The 20,654-nt window shown below is 50.9% G+C and overlaps 1 protein-coding gene across 6 annotated transcripts in view; it reads right to left on the reverse strand.

Annotated features, from left to right (window-relative positions):
• LOC140403127 (MAPK/MAK/MRK overlapping kinase-like) overlaps positions 1-20,654 on the reverse strand; it is a 407,571-nt gene that overhangs the window by 370,326 nt on the left and 16,591 nt on the right. For 2 of the 6 annotated variants that reach the window (XM_072490798.1, XM_072490782.1), the window contains exons 1-2: positions 9,605-9,646; positions 9,392-9,424 (exon numbers count right to left, since the gene is read on the reverse strand). The exons of 1 other annotated variant lie outside the window; for it this stretch is intronic. In XM_072490798.1, the coding sequence (XP_072346899.1) occupies positions 9,392-9,424; positions 9,605-9,614 (43 nt within the window). In that variant the 5' untranslated portion in view covers positions 9,615-9,646. Of the gene's footprint in view, positions 1-9,391; positions 9,425-9,604; positions 9,650-20,654 lie in introns of those variants that run through there. 3 more of the 6 variants (XM_072490826.1, XM_072490790.1, XM_072490818.1) reach the window with 3 other exon arrangements.

Below are 20,654 nucleotides of genomic sequence, written 5' to 3' on the forward strand. Positions count from 1 at the left end.
ACGACAGCGGGTGGGCATCCCACCTCCGGAACTCCCCTCTCATTTGATCTACCAGCCGGGACAGGTTCAGCTTGTGCAGTCGACCTCAATCCCGCACCACTTGTATTCCCAGGTACCTGAAACTGTCCACAATTAACCGGAACGGCAGCTCCCTCAGCCGGTCCCCTTGGCCCCTCTCCTGAACTACAAACATTTCACTTTTTGTCATATTCACTTTGTACCCCGTAAACCGGCCGGATACCCCCAGGGTCGCCATAATTCCGTCCATCCCCGCCATCGGGTCCGAAACGTTCAAGAGCAGGTCATCTGCGTACAATTAAACTCTATGCTCCACCCCCCCCCACCTCCCCAAACCAGCCCCTTCCAACCCTCTGAAGCCCTCAGAGCAATTGCCAGCGGCCCGATAGCCAGCGCAAACAGCAGTGGGGAGAGGGGGCACCCCTGTCTCGTCCTGCGGTGCAGTCTAAAATAGTCGGAAGTCGTCCTGTTTGTCCTCACACTCTCCTCCGGGGCCTGATATAGCAGCCTGACCCAGTCGATGAAACCCACCCCAAATCCAAACCGTCCCTGCACCTCCCATAAGTACTCCAACTCTACTCGGTCAAACGCCTTCTCCGCGTCCATTGCCACCATTACCTCGACCTCCTTTCCCTCTGGGGGCATCATGATCACATTGAGCAATCTTCTTATATTCGCCACCAGTTGCCTACCTTTAATGAACCCTGTTTGATCCTCCCTGTGGTGAATGTATAATTACTGATAATTCACCAGTGCACTGTGTTATGTTATTAACCCTGCGGGCTCTACCTATGGGCCATTGTGTGGCTTCACCCACAGGGGATATGTTGGGGCATGTACAGGCTCTGCCCATGGCTCCACCCCCTTTACAGGAAGTATAAGAGCTGCTGACCTGCGGGGCCACCTTCAGTGTTGTACCGGTCACAGGCAGGCTCAGTTCTAAGCTGATTAAAACCACGGTTTACTTCTCCACGTGTCTTCGAGTGAATTGATGGTTGCATCAATTTTATCAGCTTAAAATACTACTATGGAATCAGCCCTCAAACCTGACAGATTGGAACTCGATCCACAGGCTGTGGAGGCGAAATAATTTTTTCCACATTGGCTTTGGTGCTTCAAGGCCTATCTCGCCGCGTTGTCTACGCCATCTGTCACTGACGAACAGAAGCTGAGCCTCCTACATGCGCAGGTGAGCCATTGCATTTCTGTCCAGCTCGACGAAGCCACTTCATATACAGAGACCCTCGCACTACTCGAATGCCTCTATGTGCGGCCTGTGAATGAGGTATACGCGCGACATGTCTTCACCACTCGCCGCCAGCGCCCCGGGGAGTCGCTAGATGACTACCAAAGCCCTCGCGCGCAACTGTAACTACCAGGCCGTTACGGCCACTCAGCACATGGAGCTCGCCGTCCGAGACGTTTACGTGGCGGGGGTCCGATCGAACTATGTGAGACAGCGCCTGCTCGAAAAAGGGGCCCAGGACCTGGACGACAGGGTAAAACTGGCTACCTCTCTGGAGGCCGCTTTTCAGAGCCCTACTGCGTTCCCGGCCGATCGCGCGACCCCCTTGCAGGCCCCTGACCCGAGACTACCCCAGGCCTGTGCCGCGAGGATGCCCGCCCATCATGGGGGGCTACCCTGCTACTTTTGCGGCCAGTCCCAACACCCCCGACTGCACTGCCCGGCCCGCAACGCGAACTGCAGCAGCTGCGGGCGAAAAGAACACTTCGCTAAGGTCTGCCTGGCCAGGTCTAAGAACTCCAACTCACAGACCCAATCCACAGACTCACAGGCCCGCAGACCCCGCAAGGTGGCAGCGTGTCTGCCGACTCCGCCTCCGCATAACATGTGCGACTCATGGGGGCTGCCATCTTGGCCATCCTCCCCCACGCGGCCGGCCACGTGCGATCCATGGGGGCCACCACCTTGGACGCCATCTTCCTCACCACCTGCCACGCTCGACCAACGGGGGCCGCCATCTTGGCCGCCATCTGCTACGCCACTCGACGCGTACGACCTACACGGACAGCCATCGCGGGGCCTCCCCAGCACCTCAGATCACGCCGCCGGCTACCCACACCTCAGCGCGGTCACCCTGGACCAGTCACGACCTAAGCACCTCCGGAGCTCCATGATGGCCGTCCGGGTTAACGGGTACGTGACACCTTGCCTTTTCGACTCCGGGAGCACAGAGAGCTCCAATCACCCGGACATGGTAAGACGCTGCTCGCTCCCAATATTCCCGACGCAACAAACCATATCCCTCGCCTCTGGGTCGCACACGGTGCAAATCCAAGGGTGCACTACTGCAACCCAAGCGATACAGGGCGCTGAGTACGCTAATTTTCAACTATATGTGCTCCCAGACCTCTGCGCTCCTCTCCTTTGGGACTCGACTTCCAGTGCAACCTCAGGAGCCTAACTCTTAAGTTCGGGGGGCCCCTGCCCCCGCTCACCATATGCAGCCTCGCGACCCTAAAAATCGCCTCCCCCCCCCCCCCCCCCCCCCCTTCGCAAACCTCACCGCCGATTGCAAGCCAGTAGCCACCAGGAGCAGGCGGTATAGCATGCAGGACAGGACGTTCATTAGGTCCGAGGTCCAGCGTCTCTTGCGGGAGGGGGGTCATCAAGGCCAGCAATAGCCCCTGGAGAGCTCAGGTGGTGGTCGTCAAGACCGGGGAAAAGTTCTGGATGGTGGTTGATTACAGCCAGACCATTAACTGGTTTACGCAACTCGATGCGTACCCCCTTCCCCGGATTGCAGACATGGTAAATCAGATCGCACACGACCGCGTGTTCTCCACGGTGGATCTGAAGTCTGCATACCACCAGCTCCCAATCCGCCTGGAGGACCGCCACTACACGGCGTTTGAGGCAGACGGCCGCTTTTTCCATTTCCTCCGGGTCCCCTTTGGCGTCACGAACGGGGTTTCGGTGTTCCAACGAGCGATGGACCGAATGGTGGACCTGTACGGGCTGCGGGCCACATTTCCGTACTTGGACAATGTCACCATCTGCGGCCATGATCAGCAGGACCACGACGCCAACCTCCACCGATTTCTCCAAACCGCCCAAAAACTCAAACTCACCTACAACAAGGAGAAATGCGTTTTCCGCACAACCAGGCTAGCCATCCTCGGCTACGTCGTGGAAAACGGGGTCCTAGGGCCCGACCCTGACCGTATGCGCCCCCTCCTACAACTCCCTCTCCCTCACTGTTCCAAGGCCCTGAAGAGGTGCCTTGGATTTTTCTCCCATTACGCCCAGTGGGTCGCCCAGTATGCGGACAAAGCCCGCCCACTATTTAAGGCCACCCTCTTTCCACTGGCAGCCGAGGCTCGCCAGGCCTTCAACTGCATCAAGGCGGACATCGCCAAAGCCGTGATGCACGCGGTGGACGAGTCCGTCCCCTTCCAGGTGGAGAGCGACGCATCAGAGGTCGTTCTCGCCGCTACCCTCAACCAAGCAGGCAGACCGGTAGCGTTTTTTTCACGCACCCTCACCACCTCCGAAATTCGACATTCCTCGGTCGAAAAAGAAGCCCAAGCCATCGTGGAAGCCGTGCGGCACGAGAGGCACTATTTCGCTGGTAGGAGGTTTACCCTCTTCACCGACCAACGATCGGTTGCCTTCATGTTTGACAATACGCAGTGGGGCAAGATCAAGAATGATAAGATCTTGAGGTGGAGAATCGAACTTTCCACCTATAACTACGATATAGTACATCGTCCTGGGAAGCTCAACGAGCCCCCAGATGCCCTGTCCCGTGGCACATGCGCCAACGCGCAAGATGACCAACTACGGGCTATCCACGATGACCTCTGTCACCCGGGAATCACCCGGCTCGCCCATTACATCAAGGCCATCAACCTGCCCTACTCCACCGAGGAGGTCAGAGCTATAACCAGAGACTGCCAAATCTGTGCGGAGTGTAAACCGCACTTCTATCGACCGGATGAGGCCCATCTGGTAAAGGCATCCCGACCCTTTGAACACCTCGGTATCGATTTCAAAGGGCCCCTCCCCTCCAATAACCGCAACACGTACTTCCTCAACATCATAGATGAGTTCTCCCGCTTCCTGTTTGCCATCCCCTGCCCTGATATGACCACCCCCACTGACATTAAAGCCCTGCATAGTGTCTTCACCCTGTTTGGTTTCCCCAGTTATGTCCACAGCGACAGGGGCTCGTCGTTCATGAGCGACGAACTGCGTCGGTACCTGCTCAGTAAGGGCATCGCCTCGAGCAGGACTACCAATTATAACCCCAGGGGAAACGGGCAGGTGGAGAGGGAGAACGCGACGGTCTGGAAGACCGTCCTACTGACCCTGCGGTCCAGGAATCTCCCAGTTTCTCACTGGCAGGAGGTCCCCCCCGATGCGCTCCACTCTATTAGGTCCCTCCTTTGCACGACCACAAACCAGACTCCTCATGACCGCTTGTTTGTTTTCCCTAGGGGAGCTACCTCAGGGGCCTCGCTTCCACCCTGGCTGATGACACCGGGTCCAGTCCTCCTCCGAAAACATGTTCGGAGCCATAAGACCGACCCCCTGGTAGAGAGGGTCCAGCTCCTGCACTCCAACACACACTATGCATACGTCGAACACCCCGATGGCCGGCAAGATACCGTCTCCCTCCGGGACCTGGCGCCCGCAGTCTCCAACACCACTCCCACTACAGCATACCCCCACACTAGGTCCCGTCCAACCCCCCATGTTCAGCGCCCCCACCCCTATATGGTTCCCGTGCTCCCTCCCACCCGCCGCACCGATCCACAGGAATGAAGCTCCGGAAGAGCCACTCCCGGAGTTCACGCCTGTGCCTGCTCCGGACCCACTTCCACAGCCACCCGAAGCGGCTGCAACAACAGTGCTTCGGCGATCGCAACGTACGATCTGGGCACCGGACCAACTGAATCTATGAGCCCGTCACCCCCGCCGGACTTCATTTTTAAACAGGGGGTGAATGTGGTGAATGTATAATTACTGATAATTCACCAGTGCACTGTGTTATGTTATTAACCCTGTGGGCTCTACCTATGGGCCATTGTGTGGCTTCACCCACACGGGATATGTTGGGGCATGTACGGGCTCCGCCCATGGCTCCACCCCCTTTACAGGAAGTATAAGAGCTGCTGACCTGCGGGGCCGCCTTCAGTGTTGTACCAGTCACAGGCAGGCTCGGTTCTAAGCTGATTAAAACCACGGTTTACTTCTCCACGTGTCTTCGAGTGAATTGATGGTCGCATCACTCCCTAATAACACTCGGCACACAATCCTCAATCCTAGTGGCCAAAAGCTTTGCCAGCAGTTTAGCATCCACGTTAAGAAGGGAGATCGGCCTATGAGACCCACACGACTCCGGGTTCTTGTCCCGTTTTAGAATCAAGGAGATGGTAGCCTGCGACAGCGTCTGGGGCAGCACCCCTCTGTCCCTTGCCTCATTAAAAACCTTGACCAGCAGCGGCCCCAATATCCCGGAGAACTTTTTATAAAATTCTACCGGGTACCCATCCGGCCCCGGGGCTTTACCTGACTGCATGGCCTTTAAGCCCTCAAATATCTCCTCAGCTCTGATCTGGGCGCCCAGCCCTTCTACTAGCTCCCTACCCACTTTTGGGAATATCAGGCCGTCTAAGAAGGGTCTCATCCCCTCCGGCCCCGCGGGGGCTCTGAGCTATAGAGTCTGCTATAAAAGTCCTTGAAAGCCCTGTTCACACCCGCCGCATCCCCTACCAAGTTACTGCCTCCATCCACAACTTTACCTATTGCCCTAGCCGCCTCCCTCTTTCTGAGCTGCTGAGCCAGCATCCTTCTGGCTTTCTCCCCATGTTCATATACCGCACCCTCGCCTTTCTGAGCTGCTCCACTGCCTTACCCGTGGACACCACCCCAAACTCCGCCTGCAGCCTCCTCCGTTCCCTCAAGAGCTCCGCACTCTGGGTCTCCGAGTCCTGTCAATCTGCAGGATCACCGCTAACAGTCGGTCCGTTTCTGCCCTGTTCGTCTTGTCTCTGTGAGCCCGGATTGAACTAAGCTCCCCTCTCACCACTGCCTTGAGCGCCTCCCACACCACCGCTACTGAGACTTCCCCCGTATCGTTGACCTGCAGGTAGTTTTGTATACACTGCCTCACTCTTTCGCACACCCCTTCGTCCGCCAGCAGTCCCACATCCAGCTCCACTGCGGGCGCTGGAAGCTCTCTTCACTCACCTGCAGCTCGACCCAATGCGGGGCATGGTCGGAAATGATGATTGCCGAATACTGCGCATCCACCACCCGTCAGTAGATCCCTACTCAGTATTAAAAAATCGATCCGGAGTAGACACTATGGACGTGCGAGAAAAAGGAGAACTCCTTCCCTGTCGGCCTGCCAAACCTCCACGGGTCAACCCCCACCCCCCGCTCCCCCCCACCCCCATCTGCTCCATGAACTCCCTCAGTTCTTTTCCCATTGCTGACACTCTGTCCGATTTTGAGCACGACCGGTCCAGGCCTGGATCAATAACTGTATTGAAGTCCCCTCCCATTATCAGCTTGTGGGAATCCAGGTCGGGTATCTTCCCCAGCACCCTCTTTATGAAATTCGCATCATCCCAGTTTGGCGCATATATGTTGACCAGGACCACCTTCCTCCCTTCCAGCTTACCGCTAACCATAACGTAGCGACCTCCCCCGTCCGAAACAATACTCCCCACCTCACACTGCACCCACTTGTTCACCAGAATCGCGACCCCCCTGGTCTTGGTATTTAGCCCTGAGTGGAATACCTGACTAACCCAGCTCTTCCTCAACCTAATCTGGTTCGCTGCCTTCAGGTGCGTCCCCTGCAACATTATCACGTCCGCCTTTAGAGCCCTAAGATGCGCGAACACCTTTGCCCTCTTCATCGGCCCATTTAGCCCTCTAACGTTCCACGTGACCAGCCTAGTTGGGGGGCACCGTGCCCCCCCACGCCCCCCCCCACCCCCCTTGCCGGTCAGCCATCCCCTTTCCAAGGCCTGCCCCTGCCCTGCGCCTCTGTGGCCCCGCCTCCTGGCAGCGCCCATCCCCGACCCCTTCTCCACTTCTAAAATCAAATACCTCCCTCGTCAGCCGACACACAACCCCCCCTCTCTGCCCTAGCAACAACACTCTGTAACCTAACCCCATCCCTAATCTGATTGTATACACCCCCCCCCCCCGGTGCTCCCGCAGACTAGCTCACTCAGCTAGCCTGGGGGCCCACTGCTCCGGTGCCAGCATGTTTCCCACCTATTGTTGCCTACCTGCCCTCCCCCGCCCATCGAAACCATCGCCCTCATCAACCCAGCCCCGACAACCACCCACTTTAAGAAACAGACGCCAACCAGAGTCAGTGTAAAGAAAAACAAAGCCAAACACACGCCATAATACAGATCAAAGTAATACTACTCAAAATAATACAAAGTCAAAAATCCCCACCACCATCCCCCTCACAACACAGAAAACCCACCGAAATCGAATAATTTTAAAAAACTACTTTCCCCTTCTTAAACAAAACACAGTTATCGAAGAGAAAAAGCCAAGAACGAAAATGAACGAATGAATAAATCAGTGCAAACAGCATTTAAAACGAACAGGAAAAACAGTTTCTCAAACTTAGCGCAGAATGTTATCAAGTTGTCACCAGTCTTTTCCTCCTGGCGAACGCCATAGCGTCCTCGGGCGACTCAAAGTAATGATGTTGGTCCTCATGCGTAACCCAAAGTAGCGCCACATACAACAGTCTGAACTTAACCTGTTTCTTGAACAGGATCGATTTGACTTGATTAAAGCCTGCCCTCCTCTTGGCCACCTCCACCCTTAGATCTTGGTACACATGCAAAATGCTGTTGTCCCACTTACAGCTCCGCGTGCGCTTGGCTCACTGGAGAACGCGCTCCTTAACCAGGTACCTGTGGAACCTGACCACCATCGCCCGAGGGGGGTCTCCTTGTCGTGGCTTCCTCGCCAGCGCTCTGTACGCCCGATCCACCTCCAACGGTCGGGGGAAAGCCCCATCTCCCAGCAGCTTCTGGAACATGTTCGCCACAAACTCCCTGGCATCCGCCCCCTACACGCCCTCAGGGAGGCCACCAATCCTTAGGTTCTGCCGACGGGAGCTGTTCTCCAAATCCTCTACCTGTTCCAGCAGCCTTTTTTGCCGGTCCCTCAGCATCACCACCTCCATCTCCACCGCCGTCTGGTGTTCCTCGTGTTCAGCTAGCACCTTCTCCAGTTTCTGGATCGTCCGGTCCTGGGCATCTAGCCTCCGCTCCATCCTCTCCACCGTTTCCTTAATCGGGTCCAGACATTCCCGTTTCTGTCTGGTGAAGCCTTCCCGGGTGACCTGCATCAGCTCCTCAGTTGATGGTTGGGCCGAAGCCCCAGGGGTCTGGACACCGGCCATCTTGTCCGCTGCTGCAGCCAACACCCAGCTCGAGCCTGTCTTTTTGTTTCTTCCCTTTCGATCCCTTCGGGCTCTCTGTTCCACAAACCAATATATACACCAGGCACTTGTTCACTGCTTCTTCAAGTGCAGCGCTTAAAAACGCACAAAAGGTCAGGGGGAAAGGTCCGAATGTCTAGCCAGAGCGTGAGCCCCCAAATGTGCGACCTACTCCCTCATAGTCGCCACCGGAAGTCCAGGCCACTGATACTTATGGGAATTTTCAGCTTTCGAAATGGCTGTGGAAGGATTCTGAATCTGACTTTTTAAATGATTCAACCTAATTCTTTAACATGATTCTGCTATAATTTATTTAACTTCATTAAAATTTTATTAAATTGAAATCATTAAATTTTAGTAACTTCTAACAGGATTCTAATATTTGTCTGACGGTTAAGCCATTAAATTTAAATAACTTTTTAACATGATACTCTTGACAGGAGCTGCAGGAGTTTAGTTTTGACAGGTTCTGTGAGCATGTCTTCTTCTCAACATCATGTGATCTGTTCTTTACTGTTCACCCCCACTGCCTAAGAGAACGCTGCAGAGCTATAGTATAGTCGATGTCTTGAGGAAATCCGCCTGTCTTCCAGGTGGAATTGTCGCCCCTGCCATCACTGCACCATTGCATTCAGTAAGTGGACACTTTTAGTTGGAGGTCAGCAGCAAGTACCATCACTTTGCTACTGACCATGTAATCTGGCCCAACGTATTTAGACCTTAAAGGATTACCTTTTATGTTTCCTATTTTCTTAAATACTCTTTGTATGATGTTCATTTACCTAAATGCAGTATAGTTCATTCCTCTGACATTTAACGATTAGAAATTGACTGCAAAAGGCAGTGTTTTAAAAATAAATAAGTATGCCCGGTCTCAAAACACTATTCTACTCTGTAAGCAATCTTATGTATGTACTTACCTAGGAAGCAACGTTTCCTGGTGTTTTGGTCCTCTAAATTTAAAAGACGATATAAAGTAGTTATTATTAAGACTCCGAGGTAATTATTCCATAAAATGTTTTGATTCACCTGTCATTAAAAAAAATCCATTTACTGTATCTTTGCATAAGTCAACAAGGTATTTTGAAGTGCAGAAACCTCTCATTCTTATTCCTTACTGTATTGGAATATACCTCTGTCCATTATCAGTTCTCAGGTGGACCCTTTTGACTTCTCTTTTGTGTAACGTTATAACTTTTTAATATCTCTCAGAAGGGAAATCTGCTAAATTTATCCAAGTCAAACCTTTCAGACTGTCAGTCCATGAGGTCATATCAGTTTATTATTACATCATCTTTCAACAGTACAAGGCACAGTGATCAGGATATATTTTCCACCAATAAAGTATTATAAATATCTCCAATGGTAAATCTATCGAGATGATAAGACATTATGGTCAACTTCATCATCGATGTATTTATCATCACATTGCTGTCAAATGATATGTTATTTTCCATAATATAGCAGATAATCTGCAGAATCTTATCAAAGCCATGACTATGGAGGCAGAGAGGAAGTTTGGGTTGTACACCTGACACAATCTGCCTCTAGTGATCTTGCTGAAGGTGGGTTCTGAACAGCAAATGATACTCTCTCAAAAGAGGCCAATTATTGGCACTTAAGTACCCCATTGTGGGCAGAATGGTAATGTCGCCAGCACCTTCTTAATGGTGAGACTGACTCCCTGCTGAGACCCAGCAGATGGCTGCTGGTAGCAACCTGTCACAGGTTGGTGGTGGGGCAGGGGTGGGTGGGGTGCAGGGAGGTGAAGCGGTGGTGGCGGTGCCCAGCATTGCTTCCTTTAATTACCTCCACACACTGTTGCTAACTTTGCCTTAGTTCAATTGCTCTGTTTTATTACATTTGCTCTTGAGTCGCCAGGTATCTTTATGATACCGCCACGTGGTTCAAGTCCGAGTAATGATCAATATTCCAATACACTGATTAGTAAGATTTAAATCAAAGCACATTTATTATACACAGTAATCGCTACTCATGCACAAATTCTAGGTCTAAGCTACTTCTACAACTAACAGGCCTATACTTAACTTGAAACTGGTCCACCAGGTCAGGGAAACAAATGGCCTTTTCTTCGGGTTCTGAGCCTGCGGGATTCGAAGTTGGTACAGATTGGTAGGTAGGAGGGCGCATCTCGTAGCGAGCGTTGAATTAAACTCACGATTTCGATCTTCACTGCTACGGTCGCGGTCAATGTTGGTTCGTTGTTGCTGGGTGACCCGGGCAGGAAGGAGAGCTGAAGAGTAGCTGCTGAAGTGTGAAGAGCTGAGGAAGAGAGCGATTTGAACTTGGGGCTCAATTCTTATAGTCCCCAGGGGCTTCCCGCCTTTCAGGGCAGACCCTGTACCTGGTCCCAAGTGATTGGACTTTGTCCCAATCACTTGGTTCGATTTTCTCTAATGCTGGAGCAGTTCCCTGATCGATGGGCGGTCTTGAGGTGCTCGTTCACCTCCTTTTGTGTAGGCTCCTGCTGGCGCCGAAGAGTCTGGTTTTGCTTTGTGTGTCTAAATGTTGCTTATTGTTCCCGGGGATTGCTCATTAGTATGCAGATGGCTGCTACTTTGTTATGCTGATGGTTGCTGGTATCAATATTGTCTGGCCTTTCCAGAAGTGAATACACAGCCAACCTGCAGCTGCTGGTTTTTGTCTTGTTGGCTGACTTTCCCATCAGCCTTTGCGTTCGCCATTTTGAATCAGGAGTTGGCCATTTTAAGTGGCTACAGGCCCTCCTTGTGATCCTAACGCGAAGCGTGAAGGATCACATAACTATGTTGCTTTCCATTCCCTGACCTGGGGGAGGCACTTCCTTCATGGCCTCTGCACTGACCATAGCTATGCAAAAAAAATTTTAACTGACAATTCTAAGGGCGCTATGTCAAACAGGGACATGCATTACAAAACAATAAACTGGGAACCTCTAACTATTCTTAATACACTACTCTCACTTACACATTTCATTATTCTAACTTCCTCAACCATAAACAAAATCATAGCAGTTTATACAGTTTTCCTGGCTTGGCAGTCAAGCTCAGGATCGTACAATTTGCTCATGAACAGTTCTTTACATTTCTTTCTTTACAATAAAACCGCAAATGAATGCTCTTGATTATAGATCGCGGGGGTCGGGGGTCTGGTCGTATCCGAAAATAGGGGATCTGATCCTATATACCGGGGTTCGAGCGCGGTAGGCTCTCCTTCTCCATTTCCTTAGACGCATAGTCTGCACGATGCAGCAGAGTATCGTTAATACCAGTAAGGTTTCTATTACATAGGACAGTGAGTATCAGGTGATAAACCTGGCACACCAAGATGATGTGGTGTCGCTGGTGACTGGGCTCTGGGTACTGCGGGGAAGTGAAATATTAACGGCTGGGGGCTTGAAGTCATGGGGTTCCCGTTCACTCGCAACCAAATGTCCATAAAGATGATGATCCAAGTGAAGGAAGTCCTCATGGCTCTTCTCTTTCCTTTTCTTTTCTTCTCTTCTCCGGTCCTGGAGCTTCTGGAGTTCTGTGGAAACAAGCATAGTGTCTGTAACTATCTTTGTTTAATATCTTGTATGATAGTCTATCTGTCCTTTGGTGCCAATTATTCCCTTTATAATTGATCACTATGTGTGGCTCCCTCATGTTTTTTCCAAAAGTCGAATTTTAGGACAAGACACACTTTCAAATACTGAACCAGTGCGAGCCGTCTCGCAGACTGTGTGATTTACCATCCAAATGTTTCAGGATGTAAATAGCATGTGGTTAGCAACCTAAGGGTTACCTGCTGAAAGTGCCAAAATGAGGTGCGTATGGGCCGCGACGGGTAAGAGTTGGATGGAGTCCCCGGGTAGGATGGCTACCAATGCCGAATCTATCCTACCCGAGCGTAGTTGACCAGAGGGGGGGGTTCCCAGGCAGGGCGGGTCCCAAGTCGTTTCTCCACTGCATGAGCAACCGAGAAGAAAGGGCAAGAAATGTGGTCATCGTGGTGGGGCTGCCGTAGTGGTTCTTTCCTTCGAACCAGGAGGGCAGTTACGAATGGGGGTCTGGTACCTGAACCAGTCTCTGCAGACAAGCTAGTTCCGCTGAACTAGTGTCGGGCAATAGTGAGTCTCTGTAGGCAAGTCCTCAGAGGTTTCTGATGATGAGCGCGCGGACAAGTTCTCAGAGGTTTCGGCCGAAAAGGCGTGGGGCCGTGAAATTTTTTTTTCCTGTCTGACAAACAACATTTAACAAACGTACAAACAACATAAAACATGATGCAAGTTCCATCAGAAAGGACACCTCAGTTCTCGGTTGCGAACAGGGTCGCAAAGGGGTTCTTGGTGAGGGAGTCAGACCCAAGGTCGTCATCTTCTCCCGGGTGCCAAACTCTTGAGTGTATCAGGGCAGAAAGGGCTGCATGGTGTGACTTGGGGTCGCTCTCGTCGTTGTGGATGAGTCGGAAGGAGTTGTCTCTGTGCCAATAGTTGGTGTCTAGTTGTGTGGGACAGAATTGGAGTTGTCAGTGTGGTTCGGAGGTTGGTGGTGGGGTTTGTTCAGGAAAGTGATCATGAAGGGATCACTTGGATCGTAGTCGGAATCGCTGGGTGTGGGTCCTGTTGCATGGGGATAGTAGGGAGGCGTGCTGTGGCTATCGTCCGAGTCACAGTCGCTGTCTCTGCTGCTGCAGTCTGTGGGCGTTCCGGGGCGGAGTGTATATTTCGGGGGTGGAGTTGAGGTCGAGTCCGTGGCTGGGCTGGACGTGTTGGGGGATGCTAGGGTTACGTTGGCTGTGGGCGGGGCGTGGTGTGCTGCGTCGAGCATGATGTGGTGTGCGTGGTTCGACTGTGTTCCATATGCCTTCAGCTGGTTTATATGGAACCACGCAGTCTTATCGTTGGGGTACTTTATTTTATATACGGAAGAGCTTACTTTATCCGCAATGGAGTACGGACCCAAGTATTTTGGGGACAGGAATGTGCTGGGGTTATATACAGAGAGCATAACTTGCTGTCCTATACTGTACTCAGTCGCATGCACTGTCTTGTCGAAACAAGCCTTGCTCTGTTTCTTTCTGGTGCCCAATTTTACTGCGGCTGCTAGCTGAGCCGTTTTAACATTATCCAATAATTGTTCTACTGCTTTCTCGTCTGTGAGGGCCGTCACTTTGGGGCTGGTCAAGTCTAAACCTAATAAAAATTCTGTGCCTTTCATGGGACGTCTGGTCATGAGAGTGTGTGGGGTGTAACCTGAGGAAGTAGAAATTGTGTTACGCAAAAACATCAGCGCAAAAGGGAGGACTGAGTCCCAAGTGGTGTTGTTCTGCTGGACCATTTTTCTGAGGGTGGATTTTAGGGTCCGATTCATGCGCACCACGATACCACTCGACTGTGGGTGGTATGCTATGTGGAATTTTTGGGTGATGCCAAATATCGTGAGGACGTTCTGCATGACACGTCCTGTAAAATGGGAGCCTTGGTCAGATTCAATGCTGCGGGGGAGTCCCCATCTTGTAAAGATGTGGTGGGTCAAAATCTTGGCTGTGGTCTTTGCCGTGTTTGTGCGGGCTGGGAATGCTTCCACCCATTTTGTAAATGTGTCAATTACCACAAGTACATATTTATAGCCATTCCTGCAAGGGGGCAATGGTCCTATAAAATCAATCTGGAGGTTAGTCCAGGGGCCATTAACAGGTCGGGTGTGGCTGAGTTGAGCCTTTTTGGCATATCTGTCCGGATTATTCTAGGCACAGATAAGACAATTTTCTATGTAATGGTTGACATCATCCTTTAAATTCGGCCACCAACAAAGCTGCTTGAGATGGGCTGTAGTGGGATCAATTCCCTGATGTCCATGACCGTCATGGAACAAGCAAATCAATTGATTCCTGTCCTATTCAGGAATCACATAAAGGGTGTCTTTTAACACCACACCGTCATGTGTGGTCAGTGCATTTCTAAATCTCTCATAGGGAGCTGGATATTTTCCTTTTACAATCTCCCTGAGATTGCTGTCCTGCTTCTGGGCCTGCACTAGATCCTCGATCTTTGTCTGTGAGACCTGAACTTCACTCACTGGTGCGCTTTCGGGGGGTGTCCAAAAGTATCCATGCCTGGAACCTGCTTTGGACAATGCGTCGGCTTTCACATTTCCAGGGGGGGAGGAACGATGGTGACTGCGGACTTTGATTATCCCATAAGTCCTGTTCTGGGCTCGCTCTAAAATGTGACGGAGCAATGGGGCTGAGGGGAGGGGTTTTCCGTCTGCGGAAACAAATCCTCTTGCTTTCCACAGGGGCAGAAATTCCGTGAGGCTGTTGCAGATATAGAGGCTGTCCGACTATATGTCTGCTGGGCTGGGGAAGGAATCTGGGTGTTCAACTATATACGCGATGGCCGCGAGCTCTGCTGCCTGCGCGCCTAAGTGGCCTGGAAGTTTTAACGATATTTCCTCAAGGGCGCGTCCCTGCGCGTCCTCGACATAGATACCGCAACCTGTTATGGGCTTCCCATCTAAGACTGTGGAAGATCCATCCACATAGATCTTTATGTCCGTGGGCTGGGGGGCTCTGGGTTGAACTACCTATCTTTCTGGGGGGGGTTTTAGCGATAAAGGGGCCTGTGTTGTGGTGTGGAGAGATAATTTCACATTCATGGGGGGTTCCGGGGTACTGTAAGTTGTCGGCTAAATAGGTGTGCGGTGTTGTCCTTTTCACAGTGATGTCCTGTCCCTGCAAGAGAAGGGTCCATCTAGCTGCTCTTATTTGACTGACTATACCTTCCTTGAAACGTTCTGGGGAAGGGGCAATTTAGCAATCGAGTCAATCCTTTTATGCTCGATCTCGCGTTTACCATGTGTGATAATTGTTCCCAAATACATCACCTTATCTTCCAAAATCTGGGCCTTTTTGGGGTTAACTTTACAACCAATTGAATGTAAGAGTTCCAGGAGTTCGGACAGAAGCTCAATGTGCTCTTCCTTGGTGTCTGTCTGCAGTAGTAGGTCGTCTCCGTACTGGACCAGACATTCGGGGCGAGAAAATTTGGCTAAACCATTTGCCAGCTGTCAGTGGAAAATGAAGGGGGAGTTGTGGAATCCTTGTGGAAGGCATGTCCACGTGTACTGCTGGTTTTTAAAGGTGAAGGCAAATTTGTACTGGCACGCCTTTGCCAATGGAATGGACCAGAATCCATTACTGATATCCAAAACCGTAAAAGTATCGGGAATTGAGACCCTGCTTGAGCATGGTCTCGGGACTTGTTGCTACTGTGGGGTCTGCTGCGGGGGTGACTTTGTTGAGTTTCCCGGTAATCGATGGTCGGTCGCCATGATCCATCGGTCTTTCTCACTGGCCAAATCGGGGCATTATTAGTGGAGCTACTGATCTAAGTACGCCCTGCTCTAATAAGCTTTCTATTACCTTGGTGATTTCTCCCTCTGCCTCTTGGGGAAATCCATATTGTTTTGGGGGTCTAGGGTCAGGTCCTGTTACTTGTACGGAGCCAGTCATCCGTCCACAGCCGTGCTTGTGGGTCGTGAATGCTGCCCTGTTCTTTTGCAGGACTGCCCTAACCTGCTTGTCCGTACTAAGTGTGGTCGAGTTGAACCAAAATTCACCTACGGCGCTAATTTTGTTCATGTACTCTCCTATGTTGAGCGTTGCGGGGGCTCTTGCGGATTTTGCCATCTTCCAGACACACTGGTTGACTGGATCGAATGATAAGTTGTGGGAATTCATGAAATCGATTCCCAGAATGTGTTCTGCTGTGTGGGGCAGGTCAACTAAAACTACGGGGTGCTTGGTGGTGATGGTGCCGATTTGAATGGGTACAGGGGCTGTGATGGGTCCCTGCTGTGAGTGGCCTGTAAAGCCGCTGAGGGTGATAGTGGTTGTAGTGGGCCACGTGTCTCTTTGAAACATGGTGGAGGAAATTATTGTGGTGCGGGACCCTCCTGTGTCCCATAGAAATTCGATGGGCTGTCCCCGAATTTTTGCTGCAACTACTGGTCGTCCAGACCTATCCCAAAGGGTGTCGCAGACCCAACTGGGGGAGCCCGTACACCGTCAGTCCGTTCCGGTCAAGTCTGATCTGAATGGGCGCTAACGCTATGAATGGGCTCTGTCTTTTTCTTACTCAGAGTGCCCGTCTGCTGGGCTCTCTGTGGCTTTTTAGGGGCATTGCACTCTCTTGTGAAGTGTCCCAACTGTCCGCAGTTGTAACACTCCTGTGACTTGGGTGGGAGCTGTTCTTTCCCTCATTCACCCATGCGGGGTTGTGGTGTGTTGTCTTTACTGCCTGCATATCTGCGCCGGCCTATTTTTCCTCAGTATTCTTAACTGCGGGTTTACTTTGAACAGATTGCTCCCAAGCGCGGGACAATCTTTTCACTACCCACTTCTCGTTATGGGCCTCCTCTGAGGGATCATAACTCGCGCAAGCTTTCTGTCCTATGTCTGTGGCATGAGAGATAAGGGTGCGGGTCCATTTGGCCATGTTGTCTGGGGACAAATGGGCACGGTCTAAGTCTCCACAGACTGCTGCAAAGTGGATCCACAGGCGTCCAGCAAACGCTATGGGATGCTCGGATTTCTTTTGCCTACATTTGTTGAGGCCATCTACGGGGTCACCCCGGTTATACCCGATCGCATCCAGGATCGCGGTATGCATTTCTGCACGGGTGCCTCCACCTACATTCTGTGGGTCGGGAAGGGCTGCTGCTACTGAAGTGTCTAAACTTAAAATGGTGAGCTTTACATGCTCTCTCTCATCCAGGCCGTACATGGTCGCCTGATGTTTAACTGTGGCAAAGAAATGGTGGGGGTCTGAGGTGGGGAGAAACGGTGTGATCTTATCGCACGCGTCCCGTAATTGGGTCACTGTTAAGGGGGTGGAATATAGAAATTCCACATCGTCCGATGTGGCTGTGCAGTGGGTGGTTACAGGGTTCTTTGGAGCTTGAACTATCTGCTGTGTGGGGGGTTGGGCCGCTTTTCTCTTTTGTGGCTTTCCCTGCGCACATGTTCCCTGAACATATCTCTGCGCTGTTTCGTTCAATTCTTCCCAGTCAGGGCCGTCTTCCTGATCTAATGTTTCTCCAAAGGTTTCCTGAAAACCTTTTTGAACAGAAAGCAGTGATTGCAGCTCTGCAATCTGCTTCCGGCACGTTGCGTGATCTAGCGTGCTTTGTCTTTGTTCTGTGGTGGCAGCATGGAGTGCTCTTAATGCTGCCTTGAGGTCACTACAGTGTTTCTGTAATGCCTCTACCTGTTTTTCCGTTTCTTCTCGTACCAGGACTGCACATTGCGTGTCCTGATAGGCCTTTTCGTATTGAGACTGGAAGCTGCTTAAGTGCGCCACACAAGACTGGTGAGCCCTTTTGGCGTCATCCACCTCTCCATCTTTTGCTGCCATTTTCCTTCTCAAGTCTAAATTCTCCTTTTCTACCTCGCTTACATCAACCTTACTCATTCGATGTATGCCCTCAACTTCTTTCCGGAGTGTCCTAAACCAAGCAGGACACGATTGCCATCGGCTTGCGAGCTTTCCCTAAGCTCTTTTTGTGGATCTCGCTCAGGTTCTCCCACCAAGTATGTCCTATACTCCCGGGGCTTGATTTCTTGTTGTCACAGAATTCATTCCAAAGGGGCCATCCTTTCCCTTTGAGATATTTCCTGATCTCTTCCTCCCGAATGGGACATTGTCCCACTCTACAGCTGCTGGTCGCTGCGACCGCAAATTCCTCTGGGTTCATTAGGCGCTGCATTGCCTGCATTGCCATCTTTCCTATCCGAATGCTGCTCTTCAAATTTGGGACAGGGGTTGTAATCCGAATGCTGCTCTTCAAATTTGGGACAGGGGTATTAAGGCGGTGCTGTAAATACAGGTACGGCTTTCGCTACTTTCCGAAATACAAACTTCCGACAGTTCTGTCGCCACAAAAAATCTATCAGTTTTACCTTATCGCCCTGTTAGTTACGCATGCATACACACACTTCCAAATTATGAGTATTGATCAGAACTGCTTGAACACTTGTGGTTTTATGTTTCCAATTGGATCTCTAATTCAAATTCTGGGTTCTCCCGGAGTGGTTTTCCACTTCTAGATCGGGTCCCTGCGGAGTCGCCAAATAATGCTGCTAACTTTGCCTTAGTTCAATTGCTCTGTTTTATTACCTTTGCTCTTGAGTCGCCAGGTATCTTTATGATACCGCCACGTGGTTCAAGTCCGAGTAATGATCAATATTCCAATACACCGATTAGTAAGATTTAAATCAAAGCACATTTATTATACACAGTAATCGCTACTCATGCACAAATTCTATGTTTCAGCTACTTCTACAACTAACAGGCCTATACTTAACTTGGAACTGGCCCACCAGGTCAGGGAAACAAATGGCCTTTCGTTCGGGTTCTGAGCCTGCGGGATTTGAAGTTGGTACAGATTGGTAGCTAGGAGCACCTATCTCGTAGCGAGCGTTGAATTAAACTTACAATTTCGATCTTCACTGCTCCGGTCACGGTCAATGCTGGTTCGTTGTTGCTGGGTGACCCGGGCAGGAAGGAGAGCTGAAGAGGAGCTGCTGAAGAGTGAAGAGCTGAGGAAGAGAGCGATTTGAACTTGGGGCTCAATTCTTATAGTCCCTAGGGGCTTCCCACCTTTCGGGGCGAACCCTGTACCTGGTCCCAAGTGATTGGACTTTGTCCCAATCGCTTGGTTCAATTTTATCCAATGCTGGAGCGGTTCCCTGATCGATGGGCGGTCTTGAGGTGCTCGTTCACCTCCTTTTGTGTAGGCTCCTGCTGGCGCCGAAGAGTCTGGTTTTGCTTTGTGTGTCTAAATGCTGCTTATTGTTCCCAGGGATTGCTCATTAGTATGCAGATGGCTGTTGTTTTGTTATGCTGATGGTTGCTGGTATCGATATTGTCTGGCCTTTCCAGAGGTGAATACACAGCCAACCTGCAGCTGCTGGTTTTTGTCTTGTTGGCTGACTTTCCCATCATCCTTTGCCGTTCGCCATTTTGAATCGGGAGTGGGCCATTTTAAGTGGCTACAACACACACACCCTTAAGCCACAAGGGCCAGAGAGATACAGTTGCAGCTACATGTGCCATTGCCTGGCAGCTGTGATCATTATTTATATTCATTCAAAATGCTTGTGGGACACCTCCATCATAAGGCATCTTTACGGCATCCCACCTATAGCTGAGCGGCAATGTCCACCTCTTCCCATGGGGCTGCCAGCTGTCCAAAATCTCGGGTGCTCTGATTGGCCCCCACCCCTCCACCTAAACAGCCTGCCAACTGTCCTTAATTGGCCACTTTAGAGAAGATTGCGCAGGTAGGCAGACCTCATAAACCATCAGGGGTGGGTCCTGGAAATGGTTCTGGCCATTTAAAACCGAAGGCGGTAAGAATCGCCCCAATGAATTTCTGTGTAAAAAATAAAGTCCGACTACCACATATTGAATATTGAGAGTATTGATTATTAATTTTAATTATTTTCTTTAGTCTTTCATCAGAAGTTCCAAACCAAATGTGGTTTTTTTTGTGATGTCGATTGAGGATTAATTTTAGCAGAACACCTTCATAATGCTTACTGTTCTTCAAAATAGTGTCATGGGATCTTTTACATCCACTCAGGAGAAAGATGGGGCCTTGTTTTCAAATCTTAGCTGAAATGATAGCACCTCCTGCAGTGCAACACTCACTCAGTACTGCACTGAAGTCTCAACACAGATATTTGTACACAGTGCCCTTGAGTGGGACTTGAGCCCAGAACCTTGTGATTCAGAGGTAAGGGTGTCACCAAGTGAGTTAGGGATTCAATGATGCTTCATCTATTTTGCAAGTATAAAATGAAACCAAAGTGCCCAACATGACAGGAGGTGTTTGCTCATTTATTCTAAACTGGAAGTGCTTGTCATATTGGTTTATCCATCAAAAGAGTCATTCAAGGCCTACAGGCTCTATATACCGTCAAATGAGGGGCCTAACCCTCATTTAATTAATTTAGGGTAGCACGGTAGCACAAGTGGCTAGCACTATGGCTTCACAGCGCCAGGGTCCCAGGTTCGATTCCCTGCTGGGACAGTGTCTGTGCGGAGTCTGCACGTTTTCCCCGTGTCTGCGTGGGTTTCCTCCGGGTGCTCCGGTTTCCTCCCACAGTCCAAAGACGTGCAGGTCAGGTGGATTG

Source organism: Scyliorhinus torazame, chromosome 2, assembly GCF_047496885.1.
Source record: "Scyliorhinus torazame isolate Kashiwa2021f chromosome 2, sScyTor2.1, whole genome shotgun sequence".
NCBI classification, from domain to species: Eukaryota; Metazoa; Chordata; class Chondrichthyes; order Carcharhiniformes; family Scyliorhinidae; genus Scyliorhinus; species Scyliorhinus torazame.